We start from the raw sequence: 16983 nt of genomic DNA on the forward strand, positions 1-16983 counted from the left end.
TCAATTTAGATGCCAGGAAGCACTTCCTGACAGTCAGGACCCCGAGGGTGTGGAATGGGCTTCCCCGGGAGGTCGTTGAGGCCCCATCGGTGCAAGGATAGGCTGGACGTGCACATGGTGGGCATGTCGTGAGCAGAGCCGGCTGGTGCCGGAGGTCAGACTAGATGGCCCAGGAGACCCCTTCTGACTCGCTCTGTTTCTATGTTTCTGAGTCCCAGACTCTGAGCAGGACTATGCTCTGACTATGTTTAGTACAAGACAATAAAACAGATGCAGTAGAGGTATTGCTTCTGCTTGCACAATATAGCATTATGGTATTGTCTCGTTCTGTGCATCCTGGTGAACTCTAAGCTGGGATCGGGTGCACCCCAGAAAAGGGCTTGCGGGACGCACAGACTTTCGGCTTAAGCGAGCAAGGCAAGGAGAAAGAAGCCAAATGCATGGATACATGATGAGGAATACATGGCCCTACAGAACTGAAAAAGACCTCGGAGTCATTGTGGACAACAGGCTAAACATGAGCCAACAATGCGATGCAGCCGCAAGAAGGGCAAATGCTATTTTGGGATGCGTTAATAGAAATATAAACTCCAAATCACAAGAAGTAGCAGTTCCCCTCTACTCCTCACTAGTCAGACCTCCCCTGGAATACCGTGTCCAGTTCTGGGCACCAAGATTTTTAAAAGATGCAGACAGATTAGAAAGGGTCTACAGGAAGGCGACAAAAATGATCCAGGATTTGGAAACACTTCCCTGCGAGGAGGGTTGGGAGAACGGGGCATGTTCAGCCTTGAGAAGAGAAGATGGGGGGGTGGGGGGGAGGAAAATGGGAGCCCTCTAGAAGGACCTCAAAGGCTGTCACAAAGAGGGAGGTCAAGATCTCGCTGATACCAGTGCAGGACATGGAATAACCAAGTTGCGGCAACCCAGATTCAGGTTGGACATCAGGAAGAGGTTCCTCATTGTCAGAGCAAGACGACAGTGGGACCAGCCGCCTGGAGTGGTGGGGGCTCTCCCACACCGGAGACACTCAAAAAGAAACTGGACAGCCACCTGAGTGGGATGGTGTGACTTGGTGTCCTGCAACAGCAGGGGGTGGACTGGATGGCCTTCACGGCCCCTTTCAGCTCAACTTTTCTATGATTCTATGAAGTTACAGGGAGATTCTTGTTCCAGTCCCCAAGTGGCGGGCGGTGTGGTGAGGAGGAATTGGTGCTCTCTGGAATGAAGCGTTTTGGCCCGTGTTCTGCAAAACTCCACTGCAGCGTTTGCTGTGCGTGGCTGGAAAGAGCTCAAGGCAAGACCTGGGCTGCAGGAAGAGCCACAGGCAGCGCATTTCAACGGGCTGCAGCCAGCAGCGAGCCCGGCTTGTGAGAGGCCAGCCATCTCTGTCCCAAAAGCCCCTCCGCACCTGTGGGAAATCTGCCTCGAATTGAGCCACGAGTCAAACGAAAGAAAACAACCCTTGGCACCATCATGCTGTTGCGACTCCTTTCATTTCCATACCTCCCCACCGCCGAAGCTCTCTGGGTGGTTTACGACCAGTCATAAAAGCAAGGGCTGCAAGTGCAATTAAAAACCAAGCATTTCCCAGTATAGAAAATTACAAAGTATTAAGAGCAAAGCCAGGCCAACTGCTATGCTGTGCAGGGGATGGTGGAAAGTCCCTAAAAGCATCAGCAGCCGTCTCTGCAGGACTCAAATTGTGGTGAAAGCATTTTCAGCAGGGTGGAGTCCTGCCCCACAACCGTCCTCAGAGCTCAGCCTCCCTTTGGGGAACCCCCTTCCCATTCCACAGACCCCCGCGCACCTGGTGGGGTCCGCCGGGTGGCAGCTCTGCTCCGCACGGGGTGGCCGGGGTCCAGGGCTGAGTGGGACGGCCGCCGGCTCCTCGGCACCGGGGCATTTATATCTTGCGGGATGGGCCGGCTTCGGGGGGGGGGGGGGGGGGGGCAGATTGGAGAGCAGCCTCCCACATCAAAGGGGCTTTGCGGATTCGCTCTGCCCCGCTGGACTGCGCCTCCCCCCAGCCGGAGAGTCCCAGGCTGCGGCCAGGAAGGGGCTTTCGCAGTGCGGGGGCGGCGACAGCAGGGCTGGGTTTTTCCAAAGATCCTGGCCAGCCACGGCTCGTGCCTCCGTATGGGGAGATCACCCAGCAGCAGTCCCCACCTGAGGGCCCAGGTGTGTCCAGATCCCTGCAGTCCAGCACACCTGGAGGGACCCACTTGCGGGGGATTTCTGGTCCGCCCCACCCAGCTCACGACACCTTTCCTCCTTTTGCTCCATGCGAACATCTCTCTTGCCAGAGCCTCCCTCGCCTGCCCCACTGCGGTCCTTCGGTCTGCCCCCTTCCTCGTGGCTTCCCACTTGCACCTGACTGCTTTTGGGGGGTCCTGCCAGTGCTGCGAAGGAAGCCCCCGGAGGGGTGGCCGATTGCACATCACAATCACCTGGTGGAGAGAGCCCGAGCGTTTGGTCTGGAGTGGCGGAGCTGGCGGGGGGAGCCGGGCTCCAGCCCCCACCCAGCCATGACCGCGAGGCCCATGTGGCAGGCCAGGCGTGGGTGGCGTGGCCCTGCAGGGGGCGTGAAGGGCGCCGTCTCCTGCCCCGTCCTTGCCACGGGGCCTGGCGGTTTCGGAAGCCACGTGCCTCAGGCGCTGCTGTGCTCGTGTCCCCCCGGTGGCCTTCTCGCCGGGACACCCCCTGGGCCACTGCAGGAACGGGGCGCGGCCTCCAAGGGGCTTCGGGTCCTTCCCTCGGGGGTCTGTGGTTTCATGATACGTACTTGCCGCGCCTCGTCGGCCCCGAACCCTTCGGGTCCGCTGGCAAGAGCGCTGCAGCGGCCTGCACACGCGCTCAAGGCCCTCCGCAGCCTGAAAGCAAGGCGGAGAGAAACAAAGCCGAATCGGGCGTGCGGGAACGGAGCAGGGCTGCCGGCCCCCCACGGGCTGCGGCTCCCCCCCCCCGTGCGCAGAATTCGAAAGCGGGCCGCCAGATGAGGCATTTCCGCCCGGGAAGCTGGCGGGGTCCGGCCAAGAGTCCCTCGGTCCAACACGGGTGGGCAGCCCCGGTTCTCCAGGCATTTGGGCCTACAACTCCCATCAGCCTGAGCCAGCACAGCCAAAGGGAAGGGATGATGGGCTCTGCCGGCCGAGGCAGTGGAGGGCCTGCGGTGGCCCAGCCCGGACCGAGCGGCTGCTGGCTGGGCTTTCAGCGGATGGGGGGGTCCTTCCCTCCCCTCTCCCAGGGAGCTGCCCGGGGTGGGGCCTGGGGCTCCTGCAGGGGTGGCCGTCACCCCTTGGGCTCAGCGGGAAGAGGGACGATGCTGGGGACCCTCCTCTCTCTCGCTGTCCTCCGTCCCGCTGTGCGTTCGGAAGAAGGGCACGAGGAGTTGGGACAGCTGCCTCGGCCTCCTCCCACTTCCATCTTGAGCCGGGCCTGGAGGGGGGGCGGAGGGCACGCTCTGCCTGCGTGGGGGGGGGAGCAGAGAAACTTCTGCGTAACCAGGATGTGCCCCGAGGGGTTCCGCACACTGACCAAGCTTTCTCCTTTGTGCTCGGCCCCCCCGCTGGCTTCTCCATCCTGCCCGGCCCACAAACGGATCTGGCTTATCCCCAGGTCCTGGTCTCCAGCTCATCTCTCCAAAGAATTCCAGCCCCCAGCAGAGTGCTCCCCCCACTCCATGAGGGGCTCAGCCCCAAAGCATCTCGTCTCTGGACTCTCACACCGCTCCGCTGCCTCTGCAGCCAGAGAACAAACACGCCCCCCCTCCCGCCGTCTCCCCGTGCTTTGGCGAGGCTTTCCGCTGCCTTCGCAAGGGCGGTGAGGCGGCCCTCGCCCTATTTTCTGTGGGGGGAAGCGAGACGGGGAGGGAGGTGAGCCAGGGTTACCTGAGGCGCCCGTTACCTGGTGGGACTTGGACGCAGGTCACCCAGAACCGGGCACTGCTCTGGAGTCACTGGGCACACACTGAGTGCCCGCTGGGAATCACAGGCACGGGAGAAGTGAGCGCCCTCGATCGGGGCAGCTCATCCTGAGCACGGCAGCTGCGCTGAAAGGGGCAGAAGCCCGAGGAGGGAACTACGGGCTGCCGGGCAGGGGACCTTGGCCGCAGGTCCTTTCTCTGGGGAAGGAACTTGGCCTGGGCAGGAAGCGTGCGGGACCAGTCCCCCAGCTGAAGGCAGAAAAGGGTGCCACTGTGGAAGGCGAGTCAAGTAAATACGGGGATATTTCTGTTTTGCTGTGCTCACGGATCTCTCCCCACAGCGACCCACAACGCCAGGATCGCGTGACAGCTCCAGCAGAGCACAGCTGTGTGGTCGTCTCCTTTGGCGGGGGTGGCTGGGCTCGGCTGTGCGGGTGCCGCTGGTCCCTGGGCTTCCCAGCTCCGGGTTCAGTCCTGCTTCCTTCCTGAGCACAAGCCAGCGCCGCTGTAAAGGGAAACGTGGGCTCCTGAGCCGGGGGGGGGGGTGAGCATGCCCTGGGGGACGTGCCCATTCCCAGGGGGCTGCCATGGTGGATACGGCCAGGTGCAAAGCAGCCGCTTCCCAGGAGGCCCCAGCCGGGAGGACTCTGCAGGAGGTGCCCCAGCGTGGCGCTCCGGGAGCAGGCCTGGGAGGCCCTGGGTTCAAGTCCCCTCTTGGCCCTGAGGCTCCCTGGGCCCTTCCAGCCAAATCATTCTCGCTCAGCCTAGCCTACCCCGCAGGGCTGTTGAGGGGGAAGCCCAAGAGGGAAAAAGACGGGATTTCAGGTGTAGCAATAGGAGGATAAAGCGGCACGCGAGGATAAAGCGGCACGCTGACAGCCCACAGATGTCCGGGAGTGCCTCGCTTGCCACGCAGAATGTCGCTTGGCTGCCCCGTTTCTGGGGCTCGCAGATGCCAGGGACCCCCGCCAGGTAAGCACGAGAACGGAGCTGGCCACGCCACCTGCCCGCTCCTTTTCCTCTCTTCCCCAGAAGATGCAGCGCGTGTGGAGCAGTGACGCCAAGGCAGACACGCGTCCCGCCACTGACGCCGTGGCTGTTTCTCTCGGCCCCTGAGTCGCAAGACGAGAACATGAGAGAGCCCTGCTGGATCAGACCCAGGCGCTCAGCACACGCGGCGGCCGGCCGGCTGCCCCGGGATCCCTCCCGCAGGACGTGTGCCAGAGCCCCCCCCCCCGCCCCGGTCCTCAGCACCCGCTGCGCGCAGGCCTGGGCCCCCGGTGAGGGCGGCAGTGCGTGGCCAGGCGGCTGGTGGCCACGGGCAGCGCCTCTCCCACGAATCTGCCCCGCCACCGCTTCCCGTGGCGGCGAGGTCCATCCTTCGACTACACGCTGTGGGAAGAAGCCCTTCCTCTGACCTGCTCTGCACCTCCCGCCCAGCAGCCTCATGGGACGACGATGCCCTGGGGCCCGAGGAGGGTTGTGGGGGAGGGAGGAGAACCCCCTCCCAGCCTTCTCCACACCGTGCAGTATTTTAAGCACCTCTTAGCATGTCTCCCCGATGCACCTTTGCTCAAGCAGAGCAATCCCACCTGCAACAGCTCCTCGTAGATCATTCTCGCTGCCCTTCTGACAACAGGTAGCACTGACCGGGTGAGGTGCAGGCAGAGAAAGTCCACCTTCACTTATCTGTTGGGGATTTAATAAAAAATCAGCCATGTTGGCCGAGAGAAAGAAATCTAACATCTATGGAATGAAGCACCTTTCATTACAGAAATTGCACAAAAGTGCCAGCTTCTGGAATTGCCAGATCTTTCCATTGAGCAAGTTCTTATCAAAACCCGTCCAGAAGGGAGCCTAAGAAATAAGAGTGTGCAGTGAGACACTGCATCGATTTGGTGACCGCCAGAGTCCTTGCAGAGAGCCAGTAATATGTGGATGAGATACAGATGACACGGTTTATCTGGTTTTCAAACATTGCTCATCACAGACTCCTGAGTAAACACAGCCGTCATGGGATCAGGGAGAGGGCCTCTTATGGATTGGTAACTGGTCAAAGAGGAGAAAAGAAAGCAAAGGATTGGAATAGGAGTCAAATCCCCAGCACGAAACAATGGCCGCTGTGGAGACCAGGGGAGCTGCTCCGAGGCCGGAGATTCTTAAAAGGTTGGGGCGAGCGGTGAAGCAGCCAGATTTGCCAAGGATAGCATTTTTCCCAGGTACTAAACAGAAATGGCTTGTGAAGTGCTCCAAAGGGATCTCCCAGCCTGGGCAACAGGACGGCGTGGCGGTGAGGGCCACCCGGCGCAAGCCAGCAAGCGGTGACGTGGCGGAAGCGGCCCGCCTTGCTCTCCTGTGCCTGTGCCCGGGACCCGAGTTGGCCGCGGCCGGCCTGGAAAGAGAGAGAGGTCAGCAGAGGTGGATGCGCGCACGGAGGAAGCCGTGTCCCTTGAACCCAGAGTCATCTCAGGAAGCTGAATGGCCGGAGAGCTGGGACTGCAAAAGCTCTTCACGCGCACACGAAAGGGCTGGGGGAGCACCCATTCCGACGGGCGCAAACCGGGCCAGGTGGGTTCAGGGCGAGGCTGCGGGTCCTCTCGGACCAGGGTGCCACCCGACAGGTGGGCCGAGAACGGTTCTGCACTTCCCGGCGTGGCCACCGCGGCCGTGGGGCGAACCGCACGCGTGTCCTCTGCCCCGGCGCGCATGGACGGCGCCCTTGCAGCCCCGGGTGGGGCACGCCTCGGAGCGACGGTGTCGCCCGCACCGGCTGCGCCTCGCACACGGGGCCCTGGAGCACGGGCGACCCGGGGCGGGAACCGTCGGCTGCTCACAGCACTGGGCGCCTGGCGCCCGCGGCCCCCGAGCCCGCCCCCCGTGGCCTGCCGCTCGGGATGCCGCTCGGGGGCGTGCGCAGCGGGGCCGGCGGCGCTCCCCGCGCTCCTCTAGCGCGCGGCTGCGCGAGGAAACGCAGCCGAGCGCTCCTGCTTCCCGGCTGCGCGCACTTGGCACGGCACGGCACGGCACGGCACGGCGGCTGCCCCGGGGGAGCGGCCTTACGCTGCCATCAAGTCGCTAGTCCTTAAGCTTCAACAGATCGCTTGCGGGGGCGGGGCGGCCGTTTCGCCGCGTCCGCAACGGGCTTCGCCCTAGCAAACCAACGGAAGCCAGGGAGTCGCATCGCAACGCCCCCCGTTGCCCCCGAGCCCCGCCCAACCCCGGGCCGCCGCGGAGCCTGCTGGGAGGTGTAGTTCCGCGCTCCTTCCCCGAGCGGGGCTGCCGTGCGGGAACAGCCCGGCGGCGCGCACGGCAGCCGAGCCAGGCAGCTTGCACAACCCTCCCGGGGCTCGGCGGCGGGCAGGAGAGGGGCGGGGGGGCGGCCGCGGAAGAGGGGGCCGCTGTCTGCCGAGGAGGCGGGCCCGATCCTGCTCCGCGGGACCCGCCTCGGCGCGCGGCCCCGATCCCCTGCGTTCCTCCTCCTCCTCCTCGCCCTGCCCCGGCCCGCCCGCGCCCCCGCGCCCCGCGACGGGGCCGCGTCTCCGGCCGGGCCCCCGAGGCCGGGCGGGCGGAGCTGGGCAGCCGGCGCGGGCCCGATCCGCTCCCACGAGGGTCCGGGCCCTCGGATGGCCGTGGGGGCCGCCGCGCAGGTAAGCCGCCGCGGCAGGAGGGCTGGACACGCGCCGCCGCCGGGATGCGGCGGGCGAGCGGTTGGCGCTCGTCTGCATGTTTGCCGGGCCCGGCGGGAGCCCCGGAGCAGGCCCGATGCGGCGCGGGCGGGCGGGCGGGCGCGCGGCGCGGCGCGGCGCGTCTCCCGGCGCGCGTGGGGCGCGGAACAAAGGCCCCGAGTCCGCGGGAGGTGCTCCCGGCTGGCGCCGGTTCGCCCGGATCGTGGCCTTGCATTCCCGCTCGCGGAGGGAAGAGCCCGCGGGAGGCTCCGGCGCGCTGCAGGATTGGTCCCGGGCGGGAACGCTTCGTTCCTGCAGGGGCAGCGCCAGCGCCAGCGCCTCGGGTTTCCTGCCCTCCGGAGCATGTCAGCCCCTTTGCACACGCGGGCAGGGGCATTCCTGTGGTAAGGGAAGGCGCTTTGTACATGCCCAGAGACTCTGGCGCCTTTGTTCTTTGACGAGGACGAACCTCGGGGTAGGAACCCGCTCCCAGCAGAGCCCTGCAGGGCGCAGAAGCACCGCGAAAGCCTGCGGCGTGGACACCTCCGCGGGGTGGCTGCCGTCCGTGGGAATCCCCCTGCCGGGAAGGCTGCTTGTGCGAAGGGGCTTCCGGGTGCTGGAGAGCCGTGCAGCCCTTGCCCGGAGCCCGCTGACCGGCAGAGGGCTGGCTGACCTCCGCGCAAGCCCCCCCTGCCCTACTGGGCCTCCCTCTCCCGGCATCCGCCTCGGGCCGGCAGTCATCCCCAGAAGGGAGGCAGGATCAGGCCAGCTCCTTCAGCCTGCTGTTTCCCCCGGGCCAGCTGCGGCCCTGCAGGCCTGCCCCCCTTGTGCAGCACTGGTAGACTGTCCTGGGACGCGGAGGCTCGTGGCAGGCCACGGCGGGGCGGGCGCAGCCTCTTGCGCCGCGACTTCCATGGTGACATTTGCGCGGCCCCCAGCCTTGCCCAGGCCCACAGCTGTGCTGAGCTGCGCCCCGAGGAGCCTCGCAGCCCCCTTTCTCCAACTCCAGCCAAGCTGGAGCAGACGGAGGGGATGGCGTGACACAGAATCAGCCTATTTTTTAACATTCGTGATATTTAGAAACATAGAAATTTAGTGAGTCGGAAGGGACCTCCCAGGCCATCTAGTCTGATCCCCGGCTCCAGCCAGCTCTGCTCACAACAGGCCCACCATGTGCATGTCCAGCCTGTCCTTGAACCCCGCACCGAGGGGGCCGCCACCACCTGCCTTGGAATCCCATTCCATATATAAGGGGTCCTAACCGTCAGGAAGGACTTCCTGGCATCCAGCCTGAAGCCCGGTTCCTTCAGTTTTGCCCCACTGGAATGCATCCTGCCCTCCACTGCAGGGGGAACAGCTCCCGGCCCTCCCTCATGTACCCTACAAGATCACCTCGGGGTCTCTTCTTCTCCCGGCTGAGAAGACCCCGTTCCCTCAACCTCCCCTCGTATATCACCCCTCCCAACCCGGCTCCCCCTCTTGTGACCCTGCGCGGGGCCGATTCTCACCTAGCGGTGTCTCCCCTATAATGCGGAGCCCAGAACTGGACACGACACCCCAGCTGCGGGCGCACCGGAGTTGTGGAGAGCAGTATCAACCCCTCCCTGGATGCGGAAGCCCCGCTTCTGGCTCTGCCGCCAAGGGTGGTGTTGGTCCTCTTGGCCGGCGCGTCACACGGCTGGCTCACGTCCCGCCTGCTGCCTACAGGCACCCCGCGATCCCTTTCACGGGTGCTGCTCTCCAGCCACGTGCCCCCCGTCCTGTCCCTGTGCCCCACGTGCAGGACCGTGCCCTGATCCACAGTTATATCTTGCTTAATATAACATCAGCCCTGAGTCTCATAAAAATAAGAAAAGTCGCACCAGAAAGGTGCTGGTCCAATCCATTCCCGTTCCGAGAACAGCTGAAGGGGCAGCGCAGCGTTCAGTGCCGGTGAACCCCAGAAGGCCGCGGGGGCAGCCGAGCCCCCAGCAGGCCCTGGATCCGTGGCTCACCTGCCTGCTGTGGACCGTGGACGGTGGCTGGCTGGGTGGTGCTAAGTACCCGGAGGGGAGGGCCTGGGGACTGGTTTGCATATGCTAATTTATGCACGCTCCGACGTCTCTGTGGGGACACGCCTTTTTGTAAAAAGGGAATTATGGGCAGTGGAGAAGAGAGCAGTGGCTTTCAGGGGAAAGTCTCAGGCAGGACAATTCTGGGTGCGGAAGAGATGAGCCAGCTAGTCCTGGACTCACAGAACCGGAGAGCTGGAAGGGGCCATCGTGGGCAGCCCCCTGCTCAAAGCAGGGCTGCAGGCTCCAGCATCCCCGGCAGAGGGCTGCCAGAGGCTGCTTGAGTGCCTCCCGTGTGGGGACCCCCCCCCCCGCCATTGGCCATTTTGCGCCCACAGCCAAGAAGTTTCTCTGGGTATCCAGCCAGATCCAGGCTTGTGGTCACCTGAGCCTGTTACTCGGAGGACGGAGAAGAGACCGCGGCCTCCGTCTTTGCGGCAGCCGCTCAAGTGCCTGCTGAGAGTGACCGTACCCCCTCAGTCTCCTCCTCTCGCGGCCGAGCGCCCGGCTCTTTTCCTCTCTCTTCCTGGGCTCCGTTTCCAGCCCACGGATCATCCTGGCTGCCCTCCTCCGACCCCTTCCCAGCTTCTCTGCATCCTTCTTAAACCGTGGTGCCCAGAACTGGACACAGCACTCCAGATGGGCCTGAGCAGGCCCAGAAAAGGGGAAAGAGGATGCGGAAGTGACGCTTCCACCCATGTGGCCTGAAGGCGCCTTTGCCCCTTCGCAGCTAACTCAGGTTCAGCCTGTGACCTGCGGCTCTTCCATGGTCCTCCGCACCCACAGGGCCCTGGAGCCCCATCTCGAGACGAGACCTCTGGCGTCTTTTTCCTGGTGCGGAACTTGGCACGTGTCCCAAATGAATTTCGTTCACGGCTTTCAGCCCAGCGTCCGAACCTGCTGGGATCTCCCCGGATCCTCTTTCCGTCTCGCTCGGGGGATGGGCTGCCCCGCCCGGCTTTGCCTCATCCGCAGAGCCCATCGTCCTTCGCTGCACTTCCTCTTCCAAGTCATTCGCAAGAGGTTGCGGGGCCCCAACTAGTCCAGGCCACTCGGATGCAACAGGGGCCACGAAGTCCTCTGAACTTTGGGCACGTGCCCCTGGGCATCCCGGGGGTGGGGTGGGGGGGCCCTCAGAACGTCGGGGCTCCAGCCCCGGTGGGCCACCTCCGAACCCCGCCTCTGGTGGCTGATCGGGGCAAGAATCGGGACACAGTTTCGGCCTCCCTCTTGCAGCCCTTGGGCAAAGTGTGCATGGCGGAAAGATGGGTCCCTCTCCTTTATGCCCCCCTGTCCTCCCAGGCGCCTGGCGATTTGGGCAGAGTCCGGAGCGAGTGGCCGCTTCTGGGCAGCCCAGCGCAGGGGGATCGGGGAGCCCCGCCTTTCCCCAGAAAAGGTCCTTGAGAAAAGGCTGGAGAAAGGATGCTCCGGAGTGCCCTGGCCCCCCCCACCCCCCGGGCCTTGCTCCTGAGGCGCACGCTCTGCATGCAGCTGCCCCCATCCCCGGACGTGGGGGAATCTGCCCCAGCCGCCACGCTTGACGCATCCCCGCGGACAGATTGGGACCGGGCCATGGGCTGTGAGCCCGAAGCAGGAGGCGTTCCTTATGTAATGCCTCCGAGTGATTAGCGTTAACTGCGACGGGCCGTGATGTGGCCGCCCATGGGGTGCCGTCTGCAGGGCGCATGCCAGCAGCACTTCCCGGCCTTTTGCTGGCGGCGCTTCCTCTGCTTGGCCCACAGGGAAGGGGTGTTCCACCATCGGTGGCCATGCTCCAGCCTGGACGCCCTTGTCCGGAATCCCAGATTTTTGTGTGGGAGGGTGGGGAGTGGCTCCGTGGCAGGGAAAGGCACTTTGCACGTGCTCAGGGCCATGTGCTTTCAGACACTGCTGCTGAGGAGCCCTGGCGCCGCTGCTGTGCCTGTGGTTGGAACGGTGCTGCTGAGGGGGTGGCCCCAGGGGGCAGCGCAAGAGAGCCACTCCCAGCTGTGGGGCAGAGCGAGAAGACAAGGCCAGCGTGGAAGGGAGAGCGGGGGCCACGGGAAGGGCAGAGGGTGGGGGGCAATGCCAGACACATGGCCTGGAAAAGTGGGGAGGAGAGGAGGTCTGGCGGGGGGGGGGGGGGGGGGGGGGCCGCGGGGGCAGGGGGGGGACGAGGTGGGGGTCGGGGAGGGGGGGGGGGGGCGGGGCGGGGGGGGGGACGCCGGGTGCTTCGGGGCGGGGGCGGGGGGGGGGCCGGGCTGGCTCGTCATGCGCTCCCTCACCTCCCCTTCCTCCACGCGGCGACCCGAATGGCTTGCTTGCTTGCCGCGGACGCAGGGCCAGGACCGAGCCTTCCCCTAGGCTGACATCCCGAGGCCACAGCAAGGAGAGAGCTTTCAAAAATCCACCAAAGGCCTTTCGGGGAGGAGGAGGGACAGGGTGCCTCTGGACTCAGAGACAAGCAGATTTATTCTGGCTTCCGGTGGAGGCAGCATCAGGAGGGGGCCGACTGGGGCTGGATCCCCAAAACTCTCTCATGGGCTCCGACTCTTGGTCCCGTCCTCACGCTCGCTGCAGTCCTGGGCTCGGAGGGTCTCCGGGGCACCTGCCCCACCTGGGTAGCCAGGTGTTGGCCCGCGGGACTGTTCCACCCACTGCCCACCCCTCGAAACCTCCTGCCTGGAGCACAGCCTCTCCTCTCTGCGCCTCCCGCTTTGCCAGTCGGACGCGCGGCCACTGACTTGGAGGCACGTGCCAAGCGGGAGGCGTGAATTGGCGGGGGGGTCCATTTGTCCCGTGGGCGTGAGCCCTGGAGCGTTTCAGCCCCAGCACTGCCCCCACCTGGTGCAGAACTACCATTCACAGCATGTGCAGCCGGGGGGGGGCTATGGATGATGGGGCTTGTAGTTGACACATCTGGAAGGCATCAGGTTGGGGAAGGGGGACCTGGACAAGGCGTCCTGGATTGGCACAAGGGCACCTCTGGGCACCCGGCGTCGTGCGGAAGGGCCTTGGCGTTGGCTGCCCTGCCCGGGCTCGGGGTCGGCAGGGCGGGGAGGCCCGTGCTGTGTGGTGCCAGGCCAGAAACGCTGCCCGTGGCTGAGCTGAAGCAGCCGCACGGCCTGCAGCTCGGGGGGCGGGGGGACAACGCTTTGCGTGCCAAGGCCCTGTGCCCGGGGGGGAGAGCCGCGCCAGCCCCCCAGGCAGGTGCCGGCCAGGCGGGCCCTGCTCCGCCGAGCCCCCCCGGGCGGTGTGCCACTCGACCTGCGCTGGGCCTGGCCGAGTCCGCTCCTCGAGGTGCTTTGGGGGGCCGCGCCTTCCGGGGTGCCCGGGCTGGGGCTGCCTCGCCAGGTGTGCCAAGGCGGTGGGCGGCAGCCGCAGGCGACTGAGAGCTGCTGCCGTGGGACGTTGCAGGTGCCGGTGCGGAGTGAGGAGGCGGTGCTGTCGCTCACCCCGGAGCGCTGGAGAGGCTGGGCGGCGCGGGAGGACGCCATGCGGGAGAATTACGGCGCCACGATCGCTCTGGGTAAGACCGGGCCGCCCCGGGACCGTTCGGCCTCTGAAGGGGCTGCAGCCGGGTCGCTGCTGCCCAGGCGGCTCCCCGCTCAGCTGGCCGCTTCCGTCCAGCAGGCCCTTCCCAGCTGGGCCGCTTCCCGCTCGGCAGGATGGCGCAGCCGGGAACGCCGGAAGCTGCAGGCAGGGAGGGCCCTCCCAAGCCGGCTGCGGTGATGTCGACGGGGCGGCAGCCGCGAGCACCCCAAAGGCTGCGCCTGATTTGGGCTGGAGCTGCGTGTTTCCCCCGGACATCTCGGGCCGTGCTGCCCCGGCTGCCAAGGGGCTGCGCTCGCGGCCACGGCCCCCGTGCCCGGAAAGGGGCGTTCCCTCTCGAGCACACATGTGGCCTCCGTCCTCAGGTGTCCTCTCTGTCTCGCAGGGTCCCCAGTCACCAGGCCCGGGATCGCTGCGCAGGCCGAAGAGGGCAGGCCGCTGCCCGTCAAGGGCCAGGGGGATGCCGAGCCGAGGGATCCGCCCCACGGCACCGCCGACGCAGGTCAGAGGGGCTGGAGGCCTCGTGCAGGTGGCCGAAGCCACAGGCTGGAGCGGAAGGGGTGGGCTCAGACCTGGAGGCGAGACGGGGCGGAACGATGGGGGGAGGAAAGGGGCTCCCCAGCGCGGCTGGCTCGCGCGCCGGTGGCTGTGGGCGTCCCGGTGAGCCGGGCGCCAGGTCCGGGGCTGCGTTGCAGGGCTTTCTGCCTCGCCACGTGGCTGAGAGCAGCACCCCGGCTCCCCCCGGGCATGGCCAGAGGCCTGGGCACCCAGCACTCCCCACCTGCTCCGTCGGTGTGGCCTGGCCCCGGGGCCCACTCCACCCCGTCCCCAGCTGGTGCAACTCACTTCTTGGCTCATTAGTAAAGCAGGGTTTTTAAAAAGTCTGTACGTACACGGAAGCATGAGGTCCACGCCCGTTGGCGCCTGTGAAACTGCAGCTTTCTAGCCATCCGGTTCAGCAAAAGTGGACCACATCCCCAAATGAGTATCTGTTTGAAGGTGTCGTCATCGCATTACATGTATATCCTATTCAAATACTGACCATCTTGGAAGGTCCACAATCCACCACCTGATAGGAGAGGAGCCTGTTACTCTTGTGATGTTCCAGCACCCATCTTCCGGCTGCCAGAGACACGCTGAACCTGTTTACACGGACAGTGGGCCATTTAAAAGAGCACAGAGACTATTTCAGTCCAAACTGTGCCCTGCTAACGACCTCCTCCCCAGACGAGGCGGCCTCTGGGCACTGCCGACGTGTTCAGGAGAAGCGGTGGCATACCGCACCGCTGGCGCTCACCCGAATCAGACTAGCCGTTCTTAAAGAGACGCCGTGAAATCCAAGGGGCGCGAAGCAGGTTTTCTTTTGTGCTAAACATGATGCGGTTAAGACGCCCAGGTGTGACCCACACAGGTGGCGAAATGACAACCTGTTGATGAGGCAGCAGGGGACACCGGGCTCCCCGTTCCGTGCCGCTTCCACCCTGTACGCTGTAATTTTCCCCCAGTGACCATGCGGGGAACTGTGGCTCCTGGGCCAGGCCAGCCTCCCCAGCGCTCCCAGTGCCGGCGGACACTGGAGCTGTCAGCCCAGCCCCAGAGACCAAAAGTGCCTCCGTTGCAAGAAGCCGGCAAGTCACAATTTGCCCGCAGGACGGCAGGCAGCCCCCGTCCTCCACGCGCCGGCTGGCCTTACCCGCCCGTGTCCACCGCAAAAACGTTTCTCACCCATGTTGCGATCTGGATTGCTCCCTCACGTTGGTTCAGCCTGCGAAGACGGAACGGGCCGTCTCCGCTCCGGAGGGCCTGGACCCAGACGCAGGGACGGGAACCTCCGGAGAAGAGGCCAAAATGGAGCGAGGCGGAAGTTCCGACGTACACGGGGAAGGCCCTGCCCGGATCCGGCAGACCTTTCCTTGGAGGCTGCACCCGTGCAACGAGCGTCCGCCGAGCAAACCCCCAAACAGCTGAGGAGCAAAGCACCGGCTCTCTGAAAGGGGAGCAGAGGGCCAAGGCGCCAGAGGCGGGGGCGCAGCAGGCGGGCCCCGCGGCTGAGATCGTCGGGGGGACGTGCGGATCTTACCGTCCCCCCATGCGCTCTTCTCCCCACAGCAGGGTCCGTGCCGCCGGAGAGCGAGGGCACTGCGAAGAATGAGCCGCCGCTGCCGCGGCAGCCCGTGGAGGAGCAGGGAGAGGCCGGAGACCCCAGGGGCCCCGAGAGAGGCTGCCCAGGTAAGGCCCGCGGCCTCCCGCCTGTGGGGCAGGCAGATCGGGGGGGCCCCGGCACGCGACCCTCTGCGTCTCGAGGGCTGGGCCCACGTCGGCCTGCCACGTTTGCCCAGCCCGGCGCCTCCGGGATGGATCCAACCGCCCCTCCCCGCGGTCCAGCCTAGCCAAGGGCTGCGCACAGCACCGATGCTGGGAAACGGCCGGCCCCTTCTGCAGCCCCCGCCTGCTCGGCGTTAGGGGCTCGGAAGGCCCATTTGAGCCGGGGCCGCACAAGACGCATCAGCGAAGCGTCGGGATGCGATTCCCCCGGGAAGGGCTGACGGGGTGCGCCGAAGGAGAAGGGCCCGAGGACAGGCAGAGAGCATCACGCAGCGCCCCTGCCCAGCGGAGCCTCTGCTTCTGGAACGGGGCTCGGCTCTGAACTCGCTTCCAGACACTGGCCCAGGGGAAATGGCAGCCCTGCACACAGGGCCTCTGAGCGTATGCCAAGTGCATGCCTCTCGTGCCACATGACTGGGCGTTGATGCATGTGTGGGGCACAGAGAGCTTTGCTTCGGGGGGCTGCGGTGCTTGTCAGGAGCCCCCCCCGCGCATCGAAGGGGCTGGGTGGCCACGAGTGGGCCCCCCCCAAGGCCACTCCTCCCCGCCCCCCCATCAGCCCTCTTGTGGCCTGCAGCACCCCCCGGGCAGTCGGAAGGCTGCAGATCACCGAGGAATCCCCGTGAGGCCAGGAGGCCGCCCCATGGCAGGTGCCGTGGGGGTCACACCACAGAAATGGCGCGGCCTTGAGGGTGGGGCTGCCCCCCTGCCCCTCACGCCCTGCTCGTCTCAGATGCCCCAGCCCCCTGGCATCCTGGCAGAGCGGGAGGAGTCCTTCCTGCCCCCCGTGGAGGAGCCCTTGCTGGGCGCCCTTCGGGGCACCCCCGCCCTGCCGGCCCACCCGACCCTGCTGCGGCGCCACCCTGACCCCGCTCTCCGTCCCCAGGGGAGTGGCTGATCCGGACCGTGAAGGTGGAGGCCGAGGACTACGCGGAGTGGCCGGCCAGGCTGAGCGCCGAGGTGCTGCTCTCGGGGCTGCCGGTCGGGGGCGCCTGCAAGGCGGAGGGCCTGGCGGCCGGCGAGGAGTACCGGGGGGCCGGGGGCGGCCTGGGGGAGCTGTCGGGCCTGGCCCTGCAGCAGTGGCAGCTGCTGAGCGAGGAGAAGGCACTGGGCTGCCCCCGCTGCGAGCTGCCCGGCCCCCCCCACGCCCCGCGCCCGCGCCCCTTCGCCTGCCCCCAGTGCGGCAAAGCCTTCGGCAAGAAGGCGCACCTGACGCGGCACGCCCGCGTGCACACGGGCGAGCGCCCCTTCGCCTGCGCCCACTGCGGCCGCCGCTTCTCGCAGAAGATCCACCTGGGCTCGCACGAGCGCGTGCACACGGGTGAGCGGCCCTTCCCCTGCGAGCGCTGCGCCAAGAGCTTCCGCAAGAAGACCCACCTGGTGCGCCACCAGCTCACGCACACGGGCGAGCGCCCCCACGCCTGCCCGCTCTGCGCCCGCAGCTTCGTCCACCGCCGGCACCTGCTGCGGCACCAGCGCCTGCACC

General features: G+C 65.9%; 2 protein-coding genes across 2 annotated transcripts in view; one reads left to right on the forward strand and one right to left on the reverse strand.

Annotated features, from left to right (window-relative positions):
* LOC123017902 (SCO-spondin-like) overlaps positions 1-5541 on the reverse strand; it is an 80681-nt gene extending 75140 nt beyond the window's left edge. The window contains 3 exon segments of the mRNA XM_044419557.1: positions 2786-2873; positions 3907-3980; positions 5518-5541. Of these exon segments, the coding sequence (XP_044275492.1) occupies positions 2786-2873; positions 3907-3980; positions 5518-5541 (186 nt within the window).
* A 1972-nt stretch (positions 5542-7513) lies between these two features.
* Positions 7514-16983, forward strand: part of ZNF467 (zinc finger protein 467) — an 11993-nt gene continuing 2523 nt past the window's right edge. Inside the window, exons 1-5 of the mRNA XM_044419558.1 lie at positions 7514-7572; positions 13038-13149; positions 13558-13674; positions 15282-15401; positions 16384-16978. Of these exons, the coding sequence (XP_044275493.1) occupies positions 7549-7572; positions 13038-13149; positions 13558-13674; positions 15282-15401; positions 16384-16978 (968 nt within the window). The 5' untranslated portion in view covers positions 7514-7548. The remainder of the gene's footprint in view (positions 7573-13037; positions 13150-13557; positions 13675-15281; positions 15402-16383; positions 16979-16983) is intronic.

Source organism: Varanus komodoensis, unplaced genomic scaffold, assembly GCF_004798865.1.
Source record: "Varanus komodoensis strain SLA01 unplaced genomic scaffold, ASM479886v1 scaffold104, whole genome shotgun sequence".
Taxonomy (NCBI): Eukaryota; Metazoa; Chordata; class Lepidosauria; order Squamata; family Varanidae; genus Varanus; species Varanus komodoensis.